Source organism: Heterocephalus glaber, unplaced genomic scaffold, assembly GCF_053883595.1.
Source record: "Heterocephalus glaber isolate CG9 unplaced genomic scaffold, H.glaber_assembly_v1.0 deba00001444, whole genome shotgun sequence".
NCBI lineage: Eukaryota > Metazoa > Chordata > Mammalia > Rodentia > Bathyergidae > Heterocephalus > Heterocephalus glaber.
Window position 1 is genome coordinate 3,380,036 of NW_028258297.1, and position 19,808 is coordinate 3,399,843.

Here is a 19,808-nt window from a genome sequence, read left to right on the forward strand (position 1 = left end):
GGTCTCAGTGTACACCTGCTTGCCCCAGCACCCATCTGGCCATCCGTGGGGTGTGGCAGTGCCCCCCATCTGTGTTTGATTCTGCCCAGTCTGCGACGGGCTATCTGCTGACCATCTTTGTGTTTCTCTCCCTTCCCGGAGCCCGAGCTGCCCTTACAGCTCACTTGTTTGTGTCTGGTGTCTGTAAACTTCCTCCTGCCTGCTCTGCCCAATCTCTCGGGCAGCAAGTGCACTGCCTCTTTCTGTTTGACCCTGGGACTATTTGGAGAGCTCTCACCCTGTTAGTGGGTTATGTTTTACTATTCTCTTCCAAGTTAGGTTTTTAAATTTTTTTTTTTTTGAGACAGGGTCTCACTACGTAGTTCAGGCTGGCCTTGAACTCACTATGTAGCCCAGGCTGGCTTCAAACTTGCAGTGATCCTCCTGCTTCAGCCTCCCGAGGGACAGAGGGCTGTACCCCCATGCCCAGAAGATCAGGTTAGGTTTTTATCTGTTAACATTGCATGTGGTATGCTCTGGACATGAATTTAATTTTCCTGTATTCTAATCTATTTTCCCTGTATGGCTCTTGGCTTGTTTACAAGAAATTTGCCTTTCATCAGCGTTTGCAAGTAGGAGTGCCAAAACCTAAAACCCTGAGGCACTAAAGCGGAGAGCAGACTCCACACCTGGGGAACAGAGGGAACATACTGCATCACTGTAGTCAGGAGGCTGGGGGACTCACGTAGTCGGAGGGCCCAGGCTGGTATGGAGCTGAGGCAGAGGGTGACAGGAGGGAAGAGGCTTTGGTGCCCAGGAGCAGGGCAGCAGTGTGTCTGGGGCATCAGGGTGGGGACCCCCCAGGGAAGGACCCGGGGATGTCTCCGTGGGGAGGGTGACGTCTGACAGCTCTCAGACCCCTCTCTGCATTTGGTTCCAGGAGCAGGAAGGAAGTGTTGGTCCAGCCCCAGGAGAATCTGGTGGCCTGGATGCTGGGTGGGACATGATGTCTGCAGTCTGTGGCTCTGGAGGACTTGCCAGTGGCTTGGAGTAGGGAGTGAGGGTGAGGGAGGCACTGAGGTGGCCCTGTGATCTCAGCCTTGGCAGCCTGGGAGGTGGGGTGGGGCACAGAGATCACGATGGAAGTGCAGCAGCAGCTTTCATCCCACAGCTGACAGCACCTAGAGCTCAGGAGGAGACAATGGGTTCCTGGGTGGCTGGGCTGCCTGGAGACAGAGCTTTTAAAGGCATGAGTCTGGCTATGCTGACACCTGATCTGACTGTCTGAATCCCAAGGCTGGGGTATAGCTCAGTGGACAGTGCTTGTCGAGAATTTGTGAGGCCCTGGGTTCTATCCCCAGGAGTGAAAAAAAAAATCAGTTCAAAGTCACTTTCCAATTCCACAGAGCTGTATTAGCAGGTCTGGAGGAAAGGCTGCTGTTCATGTGGTCCTTTTTTTTTTGTACTGGGATCGAGCCCAGGGCCTCACCCCTGCTCTGAAGCTCTGGGTGGTCAGGTGCAGTTGCTGGGCCTGTGAGGCGGCGAGGGCTGCACACCTGGCCAGGCCATGCAAGATGGGAAGTGGTGGCCCACAGTGCAGGTGTTTCTCAGGGGGCTCAGCTGCACTGGGGCCACGGGTAGCCTGTGATGTGCAGGGCTGTGCCGTGGGCACTGTGTGGAGCTGCTGGGCGCCACTACAAGGTCAGTCTGCATATTTCCAATATTTTGTAGGTGAATGACTTATTCCTTTTGTGTATGTGTAGGTGGGTTCTGGGGATTGAACCCAGGGCTTTTGCACCTGCCTACATCCCCAGCCCTTTTTAAAATTTTGAGACAGGGTCCCCCGAAGTCCGTACGTTGCACGTGCTGGGCTCTAACTTGTGTCTTCCTGCCTCAGCCTCCCCGAGTGCTGGGATTGCTGGCGTGCGACACCACAGGAGACTGTTTATTCCTTCTTATTTACTCCCAGGCCACAGCAGGAAAGTACCCTCACTTAATTGGAAGCCTATTCCACTTTTAAGCTATTCAGCAACAGCAAGGTCCTTCCTTCCCTTCACAGGGTCAACGGACTGTGTGTGCTATTCCACCGTGGGCACAAATGACGCGGAGACCTCAGCCCTGCACATCATCGTCGGTGAGCCCATCAGCGTGTGAGCATCCCGTGTCATGGCAGCCCCCCGGGATGTCCCTGGGGTGGGGGTGGGCGAGGTCCCTATGCTGTTACTTCCCCCCTGTGGACTCTGTCCCTTGACATCACTCTGACTCTTTCCAAATGGACCGAGTGGCTCTGCTGGATGCGCGCTGCCCGTGAGTGCAAGAAGCAGCCCAGGTCCTCTGAGGAGTGGCTGTGGCCGTAGAACAGGCCTGTGCCCTGGCTGGCTCCCATCAGCCTCCTCTCTGGGAAGCACCTGCCAGGCTTTGGTGTGATTCTGTCCTTTAGGCGACAGACACCCCAGCCCCAAGGGGGTGACAGGAGGGGCCATGGAAGTCCTGGAGTCCCTCGAGTGCCTGCCTGGAGCCCACCCCCAGCCTCTTCCCTCTTGACAGTGGACCGTGTCTTACCTGGTGTTGCAGAAATGTTATTTTTAAAAGTGGCTACGTAGGGGTTTGTGTTTGTTTGTTTGTTTGTTTGAGGCAAGGTCTGTGTAGTTCAAGCTGGCCTTGAACTCACTGTGTAGCCCAGGTTGGCCTCAGACTCAGCAATCCTCCTGCCTCATCCTCCCAAGTGCTGAGATTACAGGAGTGTGCCACCATGCCCTGCAGCAGTTTGTATTTTTAAACGCTATGTTCCTTTCCTTCACTGTCCAGTCCTCCTCCTTTCAGTAGTGACATTACTGCCTCGTGGGTACATTCTTGTCCTGTCCCCAAGAACAGCTTCTCAAGGATGTTTTGGAAGTTCGAGTCACATTTTGTCTTTTGAATCAAAATCAGGGAGGGCCAGGGTCCAGCTGGTTGCTCAGTTTGTGTTTGGCGGCACTCCTGGAATGTGCTCCTCTCTGTGTGCTATCCTGCAGGGGACTCGCTGCCCATGGACGTGTCCTCGGTACACCACAACAGCACGCTGCTGCGGTACTCAGTGTCCCTGCTGGGCTACGGCTTCTACGGGGACTTAATCAAGGACAGCGAGAAGAAGCGGTGGATGGGGCTGGCTAGGTACGACTTTGCAGGTGAGTCAGGACCGCGTTGACCGTGTTTGCAGACACCGACCAATTTCACCCACAAAGTCCCTGGTTTCTTACATGGGCTGTGGTGCTGCCACCAGATCCCATTCTTAGGCTCCAAACCCAAGTAACTTTGCAGAATCTCCCAAGAGGCATCCAGAATGTGCACCAGACTCGGAGGTGGACGAGGACCCTGAGAAGTTGGGTGCTGTTTTCTTGTCTGTTATGGAGCTGGCAGCGAGCCCTCAAGGGCAGTTTAAATAGAAGTTTCAGCGGGAAAATTAGTTTCCTGATTGCTGTGAGCTGGGGGTGGCAAGAAGTCGACTCTGGGTGTCCATCCAGATCCTGCATTTCATTCAGCAGCTCCACTCTGCCATGGGCCAGGCTCGCTGTCATTTGCTCAGTGCCCCTCAGCGAGCCTGCCCTGTAGGGTGCATGGATCCTGCTGGCTCAGGGCTGTGGTGGAGCCCGTATTCACATGTGCCGTGTTGTGCTCTCTAAAGGCTACAGATCTGATTTTCCCTGGCACACGTGGTGTGTAGGACTCTGTCCCCATTGCACAGCTAAGAAAACCACAGCATGGCTGGATGACTTAAGCCGTCCTACAGGTCTGCGGCTCTCAGACTCTGGCCATCAGTGTCCCTGGGGAGCATTGGAACCCACGCCTGGGGGGCCCCTGAGTTCCTGGCAGGAGGAAGCCAAGGCCCTGGCCACCCCATCCCTGCCAAGTCTGGGAGAAGCCAGCCTGGTGACCGTGTGTATGGGGGGGTGACGTCCCTGTGGCTCCCATCTGGTGGCAGCAGTGACATCACCCCGGAAAGGGCCCTGCCCCTCCCCACTCACAGGCCGAGGCTCCCAGTGCCCTCGGTGACGTTGGCTACCAGAATGACCATTGTTTGTAGCCCATAGTGACCCTGTGTGTTCTCTCCTGGCTCACTCTGTCCCAGGTGTCAAGACCTTCCTGTCACATCACTACTACGAGGGGACAGTGTCCTTCCTGCCTGCGCAGCACACTGTGGGCTCCCCGAGGGACAGGAAGCCCTGCCGGGCGGGGTGAGTGCACTTCTCCAGTGTTTCTGTGGAAGGTGGCAAAACATGGAGTGGGACGTAGGGCAGGGCGAGGGGCAGGACCACTAGGGGCTTTGGTCCTGTGCTGACAGAGTTCTAGACACTGGGTTTATGCAGGGTCTGTAGGGTGTGGGAATCACACACATTGTGAAGAGAGCGACCACGTTCTCCAGGCCAGCAACATGCATGGCTGCCATGTCCCTGACCCCGTGAGGACTCCGTGGTGCAGTGGCTGCCGGTGCAGGGCCAGGACTCATGTCAGTGCTGGAGTGAGGCTGACATCCACGTCGCTGGCTCTTGTTGGGCTTCCCTGCTCCTCCTAGGGTCTGATGGACAGAAGGGCATGGGAGAAAGGATGTGAGATGGATGCTGTGTCCGCAGCTGTGCGTGTGCAGGGGCCGTGCCCGGAAGACTGGAGCCCGTGTCCTTCAGCAGATGTGAGCGGAGCCTTATCCTTGTCCTGGCAGAGACCCTGTCCCCCGCTCCCACCCCAGCAGAGCCCTTGCCCATTTTGTTCCTGGTCCAAGGCAGAACTCCCTTAGCATCAGGAGGGCCCTGGCCAAGCCCTCGCGTTAGATCTGAATGGACAGGCAGAGCAGTGCCAGGAAGGAACACGGAGGAGGCTGGGTTAGAGGTGGGGCAGCTGGCGGAGCCAGGCCCCTCCCAGGCCTGGTGTGCTGTGGGCCCTGCACTCTGTACATGCAGGCATGTGTATGCAAATCAGTGAGTTACCCCCCCCCCCATGCAACACAGCACATATCCAGTGACATCCGGTCTGATTAAAACAGCCATAACCAGGAGCCAGGGATTTAGCTTAGTGGTGAGGCCACCTGCCTCGAAAGTGCAAGGTCCTAAGTTTGATCCCTGGTACCAAAAAGACCCCCAAAACCCCAAAACACCCAGCCATAACCAGCCTCACATGCTCCTCCAGGCTCTGTGGCCACATCAGTGATAGTCTGTCTCCCCAGCCACCTATGGTTGGCCTGTGGCTCAGAGACAAGTGTGACTCTCTGAAGGACTTACCCTGTCCTTTCCTTGTCCCAGGTCCTCTCTCCTTTTTTTTGGTACTGGGGATCGAAATCAGGACCTTGCGCTTTTGAGGCAGGTGTGGTGCCACTGAGCTAAATCCCCGGCCCCCTCTCTCCTTCTTTAAGTGCAGGTGTGAGACCATAAATCAGAATATTCAGTCATTGCTTCTGTATACTCAGTCATCGAGGAGCCAATTTTGTTAGTGTCAGGGCTGGTCCTGCCCAGCAGGGTGTGACTAGCAGGACGCACACTGGACGTCCGCTCCAGCCTTGTGACTGAGTTCTGAGTGCCCCAAGTGGGTCCTTTGCTTGTCACTTTTGGGAACAGGCACGCCTTGCACTCCTCATTATCTGGGAGGATATGAGTGCTCACCGTCCGTCTCCAGGTACAATGCAGGTGACCTCGGATGACACAAGCAGTGATTATAAACTTTAGAGAAGGATGTGGTGATTCATGAGTGCAATTTTTTTTTTGTTTTTTTTGGTACCGGGGATCGAACTCGGGTCCTTGCACTTGCCAGGCAGGTGCCAGAACCACTGAGCTAAATCCCTGGCCCAATAGGTGCAATTTTAAAAGAGGACCTAGGGCCGGGGACTTAGCTCAGTAGTTTTGCCACCTGCTGCGCAAGCGCAAGGACCCGAGTTTGATCCCCGGTACCAAAAAAAATAAAAGTAGACCTATTTGAAAATTCAAATGTGTATACCAAAGAAATATTTTACCTAAGCCTTTGAAATTGAACTATTTTATGAAAAATAATTTTACATAGGCCAAGCATTAGTACTTCATCACCAAATCTCTCATCAGAAAAAAGATGACATGGTTCTTGTCTTCCAGATGTTTTGTGTGCAGACAGAGCAAGCGCCAGCTGGAGGAGGAGCAGAAGAAGGCACTGTACGGCTTGGAAAACACTGGTAATTCCCATGAAACGCATTTCCGTGCGAGCCAGGGGTCATGCATGTGATCTTCCTGTGCGCTGCCATTTCTTGCCATCCACCTCTGCTTTCTCTTTGTTGTGCTGTGAGTCTGTTTTCACTCCAGCTCTGGGCAGCAGCAGGTCATCGCCACTTAGCGACTCTGGGAAATGCAGCTATTTGTGCAGAGCCCTGAAGCCTGTGCTCCTCTGGCTCCTGCTACAAGGCCCGGCCGGCCCCCTGCTGTGGAGCATAGAGTCAGCTGACCTTCTGTTTGGGCTGGAGGGGAGGAGCACAAGGCTGTGCCCGCCTGAGCCAGGGTCTCCATCCCCTCAGCGTGTAGCTGAGCAGTCCCAGCTGCCTGCCCACCAAACCTTAGTTACGGACACGAAACTTGAATTTGTGCAGCCTTCATATGTCACAAAACATTATTGTTTGCTTCTTTTCCAACTATTGAAAAATGTAGAAACTATTCCAGGCTCACGGGTGTCACAGACAGATGGTTGCCGGCCCTGGTCCTGAATTGCTGTCCCCTGGGAGGAGCCCAGTTGAGCACAGTTGGGCCCTCAGGGTGCAGCACTCCGTGCCCCTCCTGGGGTGACAGCTCCAGGGCAGATGCCTGCTGCTGCTGAGAGCACCTGTGTAGGAAGCTGGCTAAGTGTGGGTCCAGAGAGCCAAGAGAGGCTATGCAAACCGAGGGGGGCTGGATGTCCTGCCCACCTCAGCAGCACAGCCGCCCTGTGCTGCCCAGCTAGCATCTGCATTGCTTTCTCTGCGCTTCAGAGGTGGAGGAGTGGCAGGTCATCTGTGGGAAGTTTCTGGCCATCAATGCCACGAACATGTCCTGTGCATGTCCCCGGAGTCCCAGGGGCCTGTCCCCAGCTGCCCACCTAGGAGACGGGTCTTCCGACCTCATCCTCATCCGGAAGTGCTCCCGGTTTGACTTCCTGAGGTTCCTTGTCCGACACACAAACCAGTGCGATCAGGTGAGCTCCCCTAGTCTCTTCTGCTTGGACACTGCCCACTTAGGTGGTGTAGGGGCCATGGTTTATCTGGAGGGGGTTAGGAGGTATGGAGGGAGGGCTGTCTTGGTCACCAGTATTAAATGTCCACTTCTGGAAGCCTAAAGAATACACACCCTGCAAGTGTGACGGAAACTCCTCCTGCCACTGCAGTCCTTGTGAAAGTACATTAAATAGTATAAATATTGCCCAGGTGTTGTGGTGCACACCTATAATCTCAGCACAGGGGAGGCTGAGGCAGGAGGATTGCCATGAGTTCGAGGTTAGCCTCAACTACATAATGTGACTCTGTCTCAAGAGGAACAACAAAAAAAATACACATCTTGTGCATGGAGAGCAAGAGCTGTGAATGCTTCTCCTTACCTTCCCCTCCGCCTCGGTTCTGCCTGCTTGGTGAGAGCATAGTGGCGAGAGGAGACTTTGTCACACTCGCAGCCCACCCAGCCCCTTCTGTTGTCCCCGGCGTCCCTTTCTCCACTCGGGGAGGACCTCAGTCTCTGCAGATCAGGAGGCTGGGATGTTTGGTCACAGTCTCTACTTTCAGTAAAACATACTGAACTTACTTAAGACCTCACCTGGTGATCTTTATGTGGCTTTAAAATAATGCTTTTAAAAGAAGGATAGGGAATTGTACAGACCACTGCTAATCCTCAGGACTCCTGGGAGGTACTGGGCACTGAGGGTGCGCTGGGAATGCAAAAGTGTCCAAGTCGGATGAAGTCTCGGAGGGCAGTGCCCATCTCCCTTGTCCTCTGCCCACTGCCAGGGTGGCTCCGGGTGCTGCCTGGTGTCCGATGGCTGCAGGCTCTCAGAGCAGGAGGCCCAGCCGCCCTGGCACAGACTGGCCAGATGGTGGCCCCCAAGGATCAGCTTCTCCTTTTGCCCTCTCCCCATAGTTTGACTTCAGTTTTGTTGAAGTTTATCGGGTCAAGAGATTCCAGTTCACCTCGAAGCACGTGGAGGACGAGGACAGTGACCTCACGGAGCGGGGGAAGCAGCGGTTTGGGCAGATCTGCATCGACAACCCCTCGTGCTGCTGCCCGGCCAGCGGCAGCTCCTGGAACTGTGACGGGGAGGTGCTGCACAGCCCCTCCATCGAGGTCAGGTGAGCGGGCACCCCCACATGGGCCCCAGGCCACAGATGCCACCCAGCGCTCCATGCCCTGTCACACCAGGAAACTGTGTCACTGTAAATGCCCTCCTCCTGTTTGCCAGATGTAGATGTTCTTTCTCAGGTTTGAAAAGAGACGGGGTATGGACTTGGGGTGCATCATGTGTCCTAGATACCACACCCAGGCTTTTCAAGCCCTCCCATTCTGTTTTTTCTTTGCCACCCCCTGTGCCTAGGGCTGTTGTTGGTCTCTGCCCTGGCACTCTCTTTCTGTGTTGCTAAATTCAAAGCAAACAACCCATTTATACAGGCTTCCTGTTCCCCTGACCACCAGCAGATGTGGTCCCTGGGTGGGGCCAGGCCGTGGGGGATGGTGGTGACCCCTGGAAGCAGAGGGGACACTCGGTGTCCAGTGGCCCAGAAGCCCAGTGGCCTCAGGAACTGGGTGGCCCAGCAGAGATGGGCTCCGAGAGGTTGGTCCTCCATGGCAGGTGAAGCAGGCATCGCACACTCAGCCACCCGTACACCGGAGGGCAGTTCAGAGCCCCTCTGGCCAGCACACGGACTGACATGGGACTTTTGAGACCCAGGTATCGTGGAGCACCAGGCCCACTCTTGTGGCTGCCCATGGAGCATGGGGAGTTTGTCTTCCCTGAACCAAGGCTTGGTCTTGGCAACCTGCAGTACCGTGGAATGTGTCACATACCCAGATGGATCACGCCCAGTGAAGGCTCCCTCCCCGTGGAAAGGCACCAGCAGCAGTTGCCTTGAGTCAGGTGTGGGTGTGCAGGGCCCGAGATCCTGGGGGAGCAGCATGCCACTGGGGGTTGGGGGTTCTGTGCCGTGAGCAGGTGTCTTATCGAAGTGCTCCTGGGGAAGAGAGTGTGCTGAGGGAGCTTCACAGAGAGTGGTGGGCCCCCTCGATGTCTCAGCCGCTGGGCACATCGCTGCATCACCCCCACTTTAAGTCTGACTGGTCAGAGCTCCGAGTGACAGGCTTTCACCATTAGCATCCAGATGAGGCAGACGGAGAGACGGGATCTCTCCGGGGCTCCCTGAATCCTGGGCCCATGTGCTCCTTTCCTTCTGGTCCACATGGCAGCGACCACCCAGCACCCTCTGAGGACAGCAGATCCTCCATGTCAGCCAGCTGTGCACACAGGGACTGGTCCTTTTAATTCATTTTAGAAGTTAGGGAACTCAGTTTATTGTTATTATTTGGGAGGTACCAGGGATTGAACCTGGGGTGCTATTGAGCTGAGCTATATCCCCCCCCTTTTTTTTGGTACCGGGGATCGAACTCAGGTCCTTGCGCTTGCGCAGCAGGCGGCAAAACCACTGAGCTACACCCCCGGCCCCATCCCCTTTTTATTTCAAGACAGTTTTGCCAAGTTGCCTGGGAAAGACAGGAACTTGTGATCCTTCTGCCTCAGCCTCCCTCAGAGCTGAGATCACAGGCTTGTGCCATCACACCTGGCTCATGAAATTACTTTTTAACACTGGGTCACGTACTTACTGAAGAGAGAATGCTTCCGAACTTAAGAAAGGCCTTCTTGGGGAACTTGTGCTGTTGTGAATAAGTGAGATGAATGGGGCTGTCCTGCATGGGAAGGGGCACTTCAGTTCCAACCCAGGATCACAGTGCCTGGGCCGGGACACCCAGGACCCAGACCCACTACTCTGTCCCAGGCTCCTGCTAGCATCAGACCTCTTGTGTTTCTTGACTGAAACTTCCCTGCAAATCTCCCACATGCATGGAGCCCCAGGGCTCCGTGGGCTCGGTGCTGATGGGGACACTGAAGCAGGCAGGTACATGCACAAAGGATTTGCCAGTGCACTTGAATCTATCGCCCTGGGTCTCCCTGGCGTGGAGGGGATCACCGCACCCTGGTGGGGCTCAGGCGAGGCCAGCTGTGAGTGGGGTGCACATCTAGCTGACATGTGGCGCTTGTCTCTGCAGGGTCCACTGCCAGCTGGTCCAACTCTTCGCCCGAGGAATTGAGGAGAACCCTAAGCAGGAGCCACACAGCTGAGGAGCCACTGCACATCATGGGAAGTGTGAAAATTATCTCAGAAAATTACTACAGACCAATTATGTGGATATATACATTTACATTTAGAAATTTATTTTTGATAGATAAATCTTGGTTTTAGGAAAAATACCTTTGTCAGTAGTTTTGTCCACACATCTGTCATCTGAAGTTTCTGGGAATCTGAGCTGCATCTCCCATTGTTCTCTGCAGATGAAACTTGCTGATTTGGGGGCATTGGCTTCTTAGATTTTAACAGTCCCAACAATGCGGGTCAAAAACAGCCCTTTAGTGGATCTGTTGCAATAATTTTAGAGACATCATCATATGAGCACTTTCCAAAAATCAGGTCACCCCATCTGGACACAAGGTAACTACTTCGTCATTCTGATCCACTCTGCAGAACTTTTTCCTGGAACTGTTTGTGAGCACGTTTTGGCAAGTTGGTGATTCTCCTTGGCTTCGTCTTAACATCCATCCTCATTGTGATCAGAATGTTGCTATGCGATCCTCGCTGTACGGTGCAGCCCTGATGCAGTGTAGTCTTGCTTACCATGGCGTGAGAGGCCTGCCACTGAGAAGCACTGGGTAACCTGATCTGTAGGATCTCTGTGCCAGCTTCCACCACAGTGGCAGCGGCAGCATCAGCGTGTGCATGATGATCCATTGGGGAGCAGCTGAGTATGTTCTGCTCCCCAAGGCAGAGGATCCGCAAAGGGGCAGTGTGTCCAGCAGGCTGAACCCCAATGCTTCATGTTGACAGTATGGTTAACACAGCTGGGCTGTGTGGGCGAACACAATGCAGCTGGCTTTGGACAGGTAAGAAATTCACAGAGGGTGAAGTCTGTGGACTTCACGCTGAAGGCCCCGCCCTAGTGCGGGTATGGGGGTGTCCCCAATTCCAGCAGGGCTGCTTTGGCACAGGCCCTGAGTTTTGTTTTGTTTTGTTTGGTACTGGGGATCGAACTCGGGACCTTGTGCTTGCGAGGCAGGCGCCGGAACCACTGAGCTAAATCCCCGGCCCTGAGTTTTGACTTCTATTTATTTATTGGAAGTTTTATCCTCATCAATCTGAAATGGTGTTATTGCTTTGTCTCTGGGCCCCAGGGGACAGTTGCTTCCTGCTCAGCCTGGGTAGTGACCAGGGCCTCCTGGCAGGCATCCTGCAGTGGGAGGTGGTCCTCAGCTGGGTGGCCATCTTTACTCTGTTTTCAGATTGCATGTCTGATAATACATATGTAAAACAGTTTTATTTGAAATACAAGAGTGTGCAGCTTAAGCTTGACCTGTGCCGGCAGTGGCTGTCACCAAGTAGGGCCTTACACAGATCACTGTAGGTTGAGAGCCCACACAGGGTCCCTTAGTCGCTGTAGCACTTGACAAACAGCAGCTATTTTTAGAATTTCTTGCATCGATTTATATCTTAAAAGCATATATAAAGTTTCCTGTTTTCATCATTCAGTCCTACCCAGACAAAAAGGCAGCTTTCAAGGTGGCTTTTAAGTGGACCACGTTTTCAGAGGTAATACTATGTCGGATGGTTTAAGAATTGATGGTTGAGGGCCGGGGATGTAGCTCAGTGGTGCTGCTGCCTGCCTTGCAAGCACAAGGTTCTGAGTTCGATCCCCGGTTCCAAAAAAAAAGAATTGATGGTTGAGTGAAAAATCTTGGGAGAAAGAGTAAACACCCCAACCTTTTCCGTTCATGTTTGTCCCTGCTTGGGAAGAAACTGAGTGTCAGGCTGGCGGTTCTCTGAGAGAAAGGGGCTGCCTGTGACCTCTGTGCCAGTGGCCCAGCAGGTCTGGAGCACACTCAGGGCACAATGCTCCTGGAGTCCTGCCTGGGGTGACAGCCTGGCTCCTGCTACCCTTGGGCCCTCCCAGAATCCCTGGCAACCTCAGACAAAAGGACCCAGGGGGAAGACACTTTGGAGCTGGAGGTGACATTCAAAATCCCAAGTTACTATCTGAATTGTTTTGGGCTCCTGGTGAGGTCTGAGGCAGAGCCCGAGGATGGAGCTTGGGCTGACATTCCTGAACTGTCAGCTGGGGTCTGCCTGAGGCCTCGGGGGGTGGCAACTGCAACCCCGTGCGTAGGGGTTTAGAGAAGTCACAAGCACTGACTTGGGGTAGAGCAGGGTCGCTTGGCGGGCAGTCAGTGTGCAGACTCTGCAGTGAGGCAGTGAGCGGTGCTGAACACCGGCTCCAGTACCGGACACGCTGGGGAGAGCAGGGCTTGGTGTCTTAATCTTGCTGGTTTCAAGATTAGAAAATGATGTATTTGCTCTGATACGTTTGAGAAGACAAAAATAAAGTTACTTTGGGCAGAATTTGGCGTTTTTCTTTCTTTTACCAATTCATGTTATTTTCAAAGCATAATATTGTTCATGAAAACACACATGGACAGTTTAAAGAATGAGAGCAAAGTAAACAAAGATGTCATGTACACTTTCTGTCACCCGAACTCCCGTCTGTCCCTCGCAGGTTGCCACCATTTTAAAGTCTGAGGCTGCGGTGGCTGCTTTTTTCTGAGGTTAAATTCTCCCAGGGCAAGTGGTACACCGAAGGCTCTGTCTGAAGGAAGCCACCCAGTGTAGCACGCCACTTTCCAGGCATGGCTAGCCTCCAGCCAGCACAACCCTGTGGGGTCAGGTGTGCAAACTAGGCTGCCTCCTCCACAGCCTGCTGTAGCAGCACCTGCCAAAGAGCCATGTTGTGCCTTTCCACTCTGCCCTGTTTCGGCCTTGGGAACCAGGTGCAGGGCCAGGCAGTACTGGGCCTGGGTCCGGCTGTGTTGCCCGGCGGTTGTGTAGACAACTGGGCTGAGTGAGCAGGGAGAAGGCATGCCCAAGGGGCGGAGGAGAGGTGGCGAGCCAGTGTGGGCACAGTGGGACTATGAGCCAAGAGGGGCTAAGGGTAAGTTTACCAGGTTCCCAGCAACCTTTGTCCCTTCTCTGCTCTATTCTGGCCAGCAGGACAGTACCTGCTATGGCTGGGTGGATAGATGGATGGGTGGATGGTTAGAAGGATGAGTGGATGAGTGGACAGGGAGACGGGTGGATGGATGCATGGATTGATAGGTGGATGATAGACGATGCACAGGTGTATAGATGGATGCAGAGATGATCAATGGAAGATGACTAGATTCGTAGAGTGTACAAATGTCCAAACTCATCTGGCTATACCTCTGAGGTTTCCACCTGGCTCCAACTCTCTTCCTAGGGGTCAGGTCTCTGCCTCTTAGGGGTTCACAGAGGGTGGCACATAGAAGCCAGGTACTATCAGTGTACCCCACACAGGCCCATGCTTGATCCCAGTGGATTTAGAAACCAGATGTGTTCCTGCGTCCCTCTGCCCAGTGTGTCTTATCAACCAAACTGCTGGTGCAATCAGCAACCCTCTGCCTAGTGACCTGCAAGAGGCAGGCAGGGCACCACGACTGCCTGGGGCTGTGGCCCCTGTCCCAGGCCCATGGCCCTGGCTGGCCTCCGACTCCTCACACCCCACTCAGTGCCAGCCTTGCCCTTCTGCCAGTGCCCCTCACCATCTGGCCTCCACTGCGGCCCAGCACCTGCCTCCCCCTCAACCTTAACCCATCGAGGCTCAAAGAGGCTCCAGGTGGCTCCACGTCTCGTTGCCCCTGGGGTCCTGCGGGGCCTGGGAGCTGCCCAGCCTGCTCCAGCAGCCCACACCCTGCCAAGAAAGCAGAGGGCCTGAGCTTTAGCACAAAGCGTTTTAGGTTTATTTAAATAAAAATTATAATTTATACAAGACTTTTTCTTTAAACAAGGTTTTTCTTAAAAAAATGTGACAAGTTTTTTCATCGATTCTTCATACAGTACAATCCTTTTGTTGAACAAAAGTTACACTGGTAACAATTATGTACAGATCCAAAATAGACTCAAGCTTCAGACATTCAAAATTTAACGTTCTAGTTCAGTGATTAGTCATAGAAATTAAATATAGCCCAGATGTACACTTCCACAGAACTGTGGTCTCTGACGAGACCAGGGCCTGCACAGGCCCCTGTCCTAGCCCAGCCCAGCCCCCGGGGTCCACTGAAGAACCTGCTACTTCCTAGCTGTGCAACTTGGGGTGACACTGGCCTCCCCCACACACTGGGCGGCTGCATCCAGCAGGCCATGGCCAGTCTTCATCGCCCTTCTCCGAGAAAGGGACTCAAACTAAACCACACGGTCTTTGAAGAAGCCCTGTCCGCCCAGCCCCTCCCCATGGTGCTTTCGGACAGCATCCCAGTGTGTCCACAGGAAGTGCTCACTGATAGCACGTTCCCAGCACCCGCCCTGGCACTGCCAGGGCCAGGGGACAGGTCTGACCATCACCCATGGACATCACCCATACACCTGCACCCAGAACAGGTCAGGCCCCCTCCACCTCCCCTTGGGGTCCTCCTGGGCCCCACCTAACCCCATGCACTTGAGAGCTGGGTCTGCTGCCAGGTAAGCCATGCCAGGGGGCTCTGCCTTCAACAACAAGGGTGTGGTGGTACCATCTGTGGAGCCTGGTGTGGCCTGTGTGCCTGACCTGGCTGTTTGTGCCGTGTCCCCACACCATGGGCAACCCTGCAGCCTCCAGGAAGGGGTCACCAGCCCACACCACTGCGTCCACTCCCAAGCCAGCCAACGAGGATTCAGAGCAAAGGTAAAAATTCCATTTGAAAAATGATACAAAAATAAGAAAAACAGCTTGCTCTCTGTAAAAAATATAATCTGTTTCTTCAAAAAACAATCTCAGAGACACCCGAAAGACCCAGGACAAGCTGAAGAACTGGAGAGACTGCTCAGAAAGCATACAGACCACATGTGGTGCGGCCTTGGGAGGCCAAGCCTGTCCCAGGACTCAATGTCGGCTTCTTTGCAGTTCAAATCCATCTGTGGGCGACGTCCCAGGGTAAACCAAGCGTGGGAGACACACTCTCCGGCTTCCTCTACGGGAGCCAGAGTTCACCCGAGCAAGTGTGCGCAGCCCCAGGGCGGGGCAGGCTGAGGGTGGTTTGTGCCCAGCCTGGCACTGCTGGGCACCCCGGGGGGTGGGGGAGTACTGTCAGCTGTCAGGGATGCAGGGTGGCCCTGGCCCCACACTGGAATCTGCTCACAGCCACCCCTACAGCAGAGGGTCCTCCCAGGAGCTCCTGATGGCCCCACAGGCAGGGCATCTGCAGCCTGGGCCTCTGTGGGCCACAAAGCCCAGGCCATCCTCAACCACGCCTACCTGGGTGGTTGCAGCCAGAGGGCCCAGTGCCGGCCAGACTGTTGATTTTCACCTGAGAGCAGCCACAGCTCAGAGCACCCCACAGCCTTCCTGACGTCCTCCAGGGCCTCTCGGAGGAGCAGTGTTAGAGATGTGCTTTTACCCACATGGCATTCTGTACCCTTCCCAGTCAACCTCAAGCCTCCAGGCTTCATCTACCATAGCAGGTGAGAGGGAAGTGCCTCCAAATACGCCCAGCCTCACTGCTCCCACGAAGACAACCCTGTCCCCAGGCCCAGGGCCTGGAGCTTTAAGGACAAGTGCTGAAGGTTGAGGGAGACCTGCTGGCCTTTTCTGGGCAGCTGGTACAGGGGCCCCGATTCCACTCCTTCCTGACCCCAGCAGGAGAGGACCATGGAGGCACTCAGCTATGGCTTTGGTGGGGCAGCTCCTGGCCTCTGCAAAGCAGGGAACGAGGGGTCACGAGAGCCTCCTGGGGTGGCCGGTGTCAGTCTCTACCCAGGCGGGATGGAGAACAAGGAGCTGTGCTTGGTAGGCCCGGTCAGTGAAGTCCTGCGTGTCATCCTCTCAATGAGCCCTGCGGCCCCTCCGCCCAGCCGTCTCCACTAAGGTGCCACACGTGCCTGCCAGGGGGCAGTGGCACCTCCTCCTGAGCCCCAGCCTCTGTGTGTGAATCCAGCCACGCAACAGAAACCATAGGTCAGGGAATTATTGCAAAGGGTCATGAGGCTGTCCACTCTGTCCCACACCGACTGTTAAAAAGATTCCAGTGGCACCCAGGGCTCAGTACTAGCTTTCCCCACCCGAGGCTGATGCAGACGTGATCTTCACATATTGGCTGAAAATGGTCTCGAAGGCCTCGTCTCTGTGCACCATGGCGCCGAACACCAGCGGCTGGGGGGAAACGCTGCCTGTGAGCACTCGGCCCACTGCAAGGTTGGGACCAAGATGGTGACCCCAAGCTGAGCACCAAGCAGCTGTGCAGGGTCCTACCCAGAAGGCTCAGAGAAACTGAGGTAAGAAGTGGGGAACCTGGGCTCCAGGCTTGCCGCCCCCCTTCCTGAGTATTCATCTGTCCTGGGACTCTACCGCCCAAGGGCTGTGATCGCTGGATACAGACCGGATGTAGCAGTCTGCAGCTCCCTGCCCGGGCTGAAGCCATGGCCAGGCCCAGGCATGGCAAGAGCTGAGCCCCCGACCCACCTGGACCAGTCACAGCCACCCGCCTGCCACTTACTTTCTGGGTTGATGGCATCGATACAGCAATCCCCATGCCTGAGCCCGGGAGGACAGACAGGACCTTGTACTGAAAGACAGCAGCGGTGTCACCACAGCCCCCACAGCAGGGTTGTGCCAGCTCCCCCTGGGCCCAGGGCATCTTCTCCACCAGGCACACCAATGGCGAGGCCCAGGGGACCCAGGACAAGGACTTGCCGGTATCTTCTGACCCCTGACTGAGAAATGGGACCTGAAATGGTCAGCAGCCTGTGTGAGGCCAGGGAGCCAGGTCCCTAAGGCACCGTGCATGGGGAACGGGCCCAGACTCGTCTCAACTGGAAGTCACCCCAAGGTTCTGGTCTAGACTATACAACTTTCTGCTGGCCACACTGACCGCAGGGCTGGGTGCCGAACACATCAGTGTGAGAGGGCCCACCCAGCAGAACTCAGAGCCACTCCACAGCTGGCGGCCCTGGCCCAGGCACCTGGAGCTGGGAAGGAGTGAGTAGCAGCACACTGTTGGCTCCTCCTCAAGTCCTCTTCTGTCCCAGTGAGCCTTCCACCCTTGGTACTGAACACACCTGTGCCCATGCCAGCTGCACAAGTGCATGCTGACCCACAAGGCAATTGGCCAGGGAGCTGCCCTCGGTGGACATAGTGGCTGTCCACAGCCACATTCAAGGCAGGACCTCGGCTTTTCCAGGGTGTCAGAGATAAGGGCAGCAATGTGGGCAGAGCAGACTCAGGTGCTCCCTTCCAGTTGCACTGCGGGGCAAGTGGACCTTGCAGCCCCCTTCCCTGGCCCCTTCCCTACTGTAGGGTGTGGACCAGGGCAGGTGCCAGCCATGGGGATCAGGGAGGCTAAGGTTGAGCTGGTATGGCTGAGGGACACGGACACTCAGATGGAGCTGAGAGGCTCAGCACGGAGACTTCCCAAAGGCAAGCATGACAGTACCCAGAAGGTCTGGGGGTCTCCAGACAGAACCCCCCACCAGAAGGGGTAACAGGAACACAGGGGAGAGGGACCCACCTTCTGGATGTCTGTGATGTCTACCAGCTTGATGACCTTGTTCCTCTTTGAGGACCCGGATTTGGAGCTTTCAAAGCATAAGTAACTGGATGGGGAGGAAACACAGGGCACAATCTACCCGAGCCCAGTGGGCATCCTGCCTGAGCCCAGGGGTGGTCAGTGACATCCTCCCCACGAGGAACAGCACTGCCGAGTGCTGGAAAGCCCTTCTCAGTGCTCAGTCTGACTGTCACCCCAGGCAGGAGATGCAGGAGTCCCTGGGCCAGTCCCTTCTACATGCAGAGGGAGCTTGGGGCCTTGACTGCTGCTGCAGGTGGGGGGACAGACAGACCTCACATCCCAGCCCTGGGATTCAGGGGAGCTATGGTCAGTGTCACACAGCCTAGCTAGCAGAGAAAAGGCAAAGCTGTTTGTAAAGCCAGGACCCGGGGCCTTGGCTTGAACAGGCCGCTACACGGCCCCCTTCCAGGTGAGGACCTGTTCGCACCTCCTCCCACCTCAGTCCACCCAGAGGTCCCCGGCCTCACTCACTTCTCTGTCACATACAGAACCCCATTCCTGATGTAGTCCGTGGGCATCTTCCGGTCTCGGTTTATCAGGCAGCAGCGCCAACCGTTCTCACACACTGAGGGGAGAAAACTGTCCTGAAATTTCCTCCGGCTGGAAAGACTCATCCTCTGATTGGACACTGGCTCCCATTAGTGCTAAGCATCACACACCCATGTCCATTGGGACCAGCAGAAAAACCACACAGTGAGCACTGGGGTGCCATGCTTTCAGTGGTGAATGCTGGCCTAGCGGTGTGGGGCCCTGGGGTCTACAGTGACAGGAGGGTGGACCGAAGGGACCGAGGCAGCGGCTGAGGGTGTCTGGGAGCTGGGCCTCCCTTGAACATGAACTGTAGGTACTGCCAACAGTAGAAGGAAAGAAATCCCCATGTGGCCCACAGTTTCTGACCCCAGACCCACAGGAGGAGGTTCCGGCGAAAGCCAGGCCCCGCTGAAATCTCTGTGGCTGGTTGTGGTGCACTGCAGGCTGCTGGGACTGGGGCTTCATGAGAGCTCCTTTCTGCAAGGAGACCCAGCTTCCAAGGCCCCTGTCACCAGAGAGCCTTCATGTGTAGAGGCCAGGACATGCCCGGTGCGGGCGACAGGTCTGACACCAACATGAGGTTCCAACCGCCGTTTCTGCTGTTGACCAGGTGGTGTGGGGACGTCTCCTTCCCCCAGGGATGCCCCCTTGCCGCTGTCCCAAGGCCTTGGTTCCTGTGCGCTGCCCTTAGGGAGGCCTCTTCTGAGGCCACTCTATGCACATGTGCCAGCTGAGTCACAGGCTTGTCACATACGCACCTGCCAGTGGACGCTCATTTTCGGTCAAGTTGAAGATTTCGTGGAAATTGCCCTTCTTGGTACTGTGGAAGCGACCAGCATCCTCATCCTTGCTCAAGCCGGCTGGTGCACTGGAGACGTAGCTCCTAGACGCGGCTGTCTGCAACTGCCAACAGCACACAGGGTCCTCATCAGACTTGGGGGAAAGAGCAGCTGGCCATAGTGGTGATGGGGAATGGGGTGGGGGATGCACAAAGGTCTCCCTGCTCACCCCTGCTGCTAATTCGGAGCAGCAAAGAGGCTCCACCCACTCCTGCAAGCTCCACTCCAAATGGGAGGTGCAGCTCCCATGGGCCCTACTGGGCTAGCCTTGAGCTGAGTCCCACTGCCTCCTGGGATGGGTGGGAAACTTCTCCCTGAGTGAGGCCCTGCAACTGTCCCCAGCACACTGAGCCCATGGGTGTGGCTATCAGCACCAGGCATTCTGTGGGAAAATGGGCATTTCAGAACCCAAACAGGGCACCAACATTGACTTTAGAAAACCAGTCAGAGCACAGCACCAGATCACACCATCAGGTCATAGCAGGTCAAGGGGGCTCCACATAGCCACCCTACCTTGTCGTGCCCTGACAGCTGGCCAGGAGACCACAGACAGGTGACCGCCACAAAAGAAAAAGTGGGGAGTACGTG

General features: G+C 55.4%; 2 protein-coding genes across 14 annotated transcripts in view; one reads left to right on the forward strand and one right to left on the reverse strand.

Annotated features, from left to right (window-relative positions):
- Cerk (ceramide kinase) overlaps positions 1-12,640 on the forward strand; it is a 36,623-nt gene extending 23,983 nt beyond the window's left edge. For all 4 annotated transcript variants that reach the window (XM_004845375.3, XM_021258789.2, XM_087213687.1 and 1 more), the window contains 7 exons: positions 2,039-2,113; positions 2,994-3,146; positions 4,088-4,193; positions 6,072-6,148; positions 6,932-7,134; positions 8,067-8,275; positions 10,242-12,640. In XM_004845375.3, coding sequence (XP_004845432.1) covers positions 2,039-2,113; positions 2,994-3,146; positions 4,088-4,193; positions 6,072-6,148; positions 6,932-7,134; positions 8,067-8,275; positions 10,242-10,314 — 896 coding nt within the window. In that variant the 3' untranslated portion in view covers positions 10,315-12,640. The remainder of the gene's footprint in view (positions 1-2,038; positions 2,114-2,993; positions 3,147-4,087; positions 4,194-6,071; positions 6,149-6,931; positions 7,135-8,066; positions 8,276-10,241) is intronic.
- Positions 11,929-19,808, reverse strand: part of Gramd4 (GRAM domain containing 4) — a 73,556-nt gene continuing 65,676 nt past the window's right edge. For 4 of the 10 annotated variants that reach the window (XM_013072463.3, XM_021258784.2, XM_021258785.2 and 1 more), the window contains 6 exons: positions 19,140-19,284; positions 18,322-18,415; positions 17,791-17,875; positions 16,780-16,848; positions 15,543-15,649; positions 11,929-14,003 (listed from right to left, as the gene is read on the reverse strand). In XM_013072463.3, coding sequence (XP_012927917.2) covers positions 13,715-14,003; positions 15,543-15,649; positions 16,780-16,848; positions 17,791-17,875; positions 18,322-18,415; positions 19,140-19,284 — 789 coding nt within the window. In that variant the 3' untranslated portion in view covers positions 11,929-13,714. Of the gene's footprint in view, positions 14,004-14,029; positions 16,437-16,779; positions 17,011-17,790; positions 17,876-18,321; positions 18,416-19,139; positions 19,285-19,808 lie in introns of those variants that run through there. The other 6 variants (XM_013072465.3, XM_087213685.1, XM_004845377.4 and 3 more) reach the window with 4 other exon arrangements.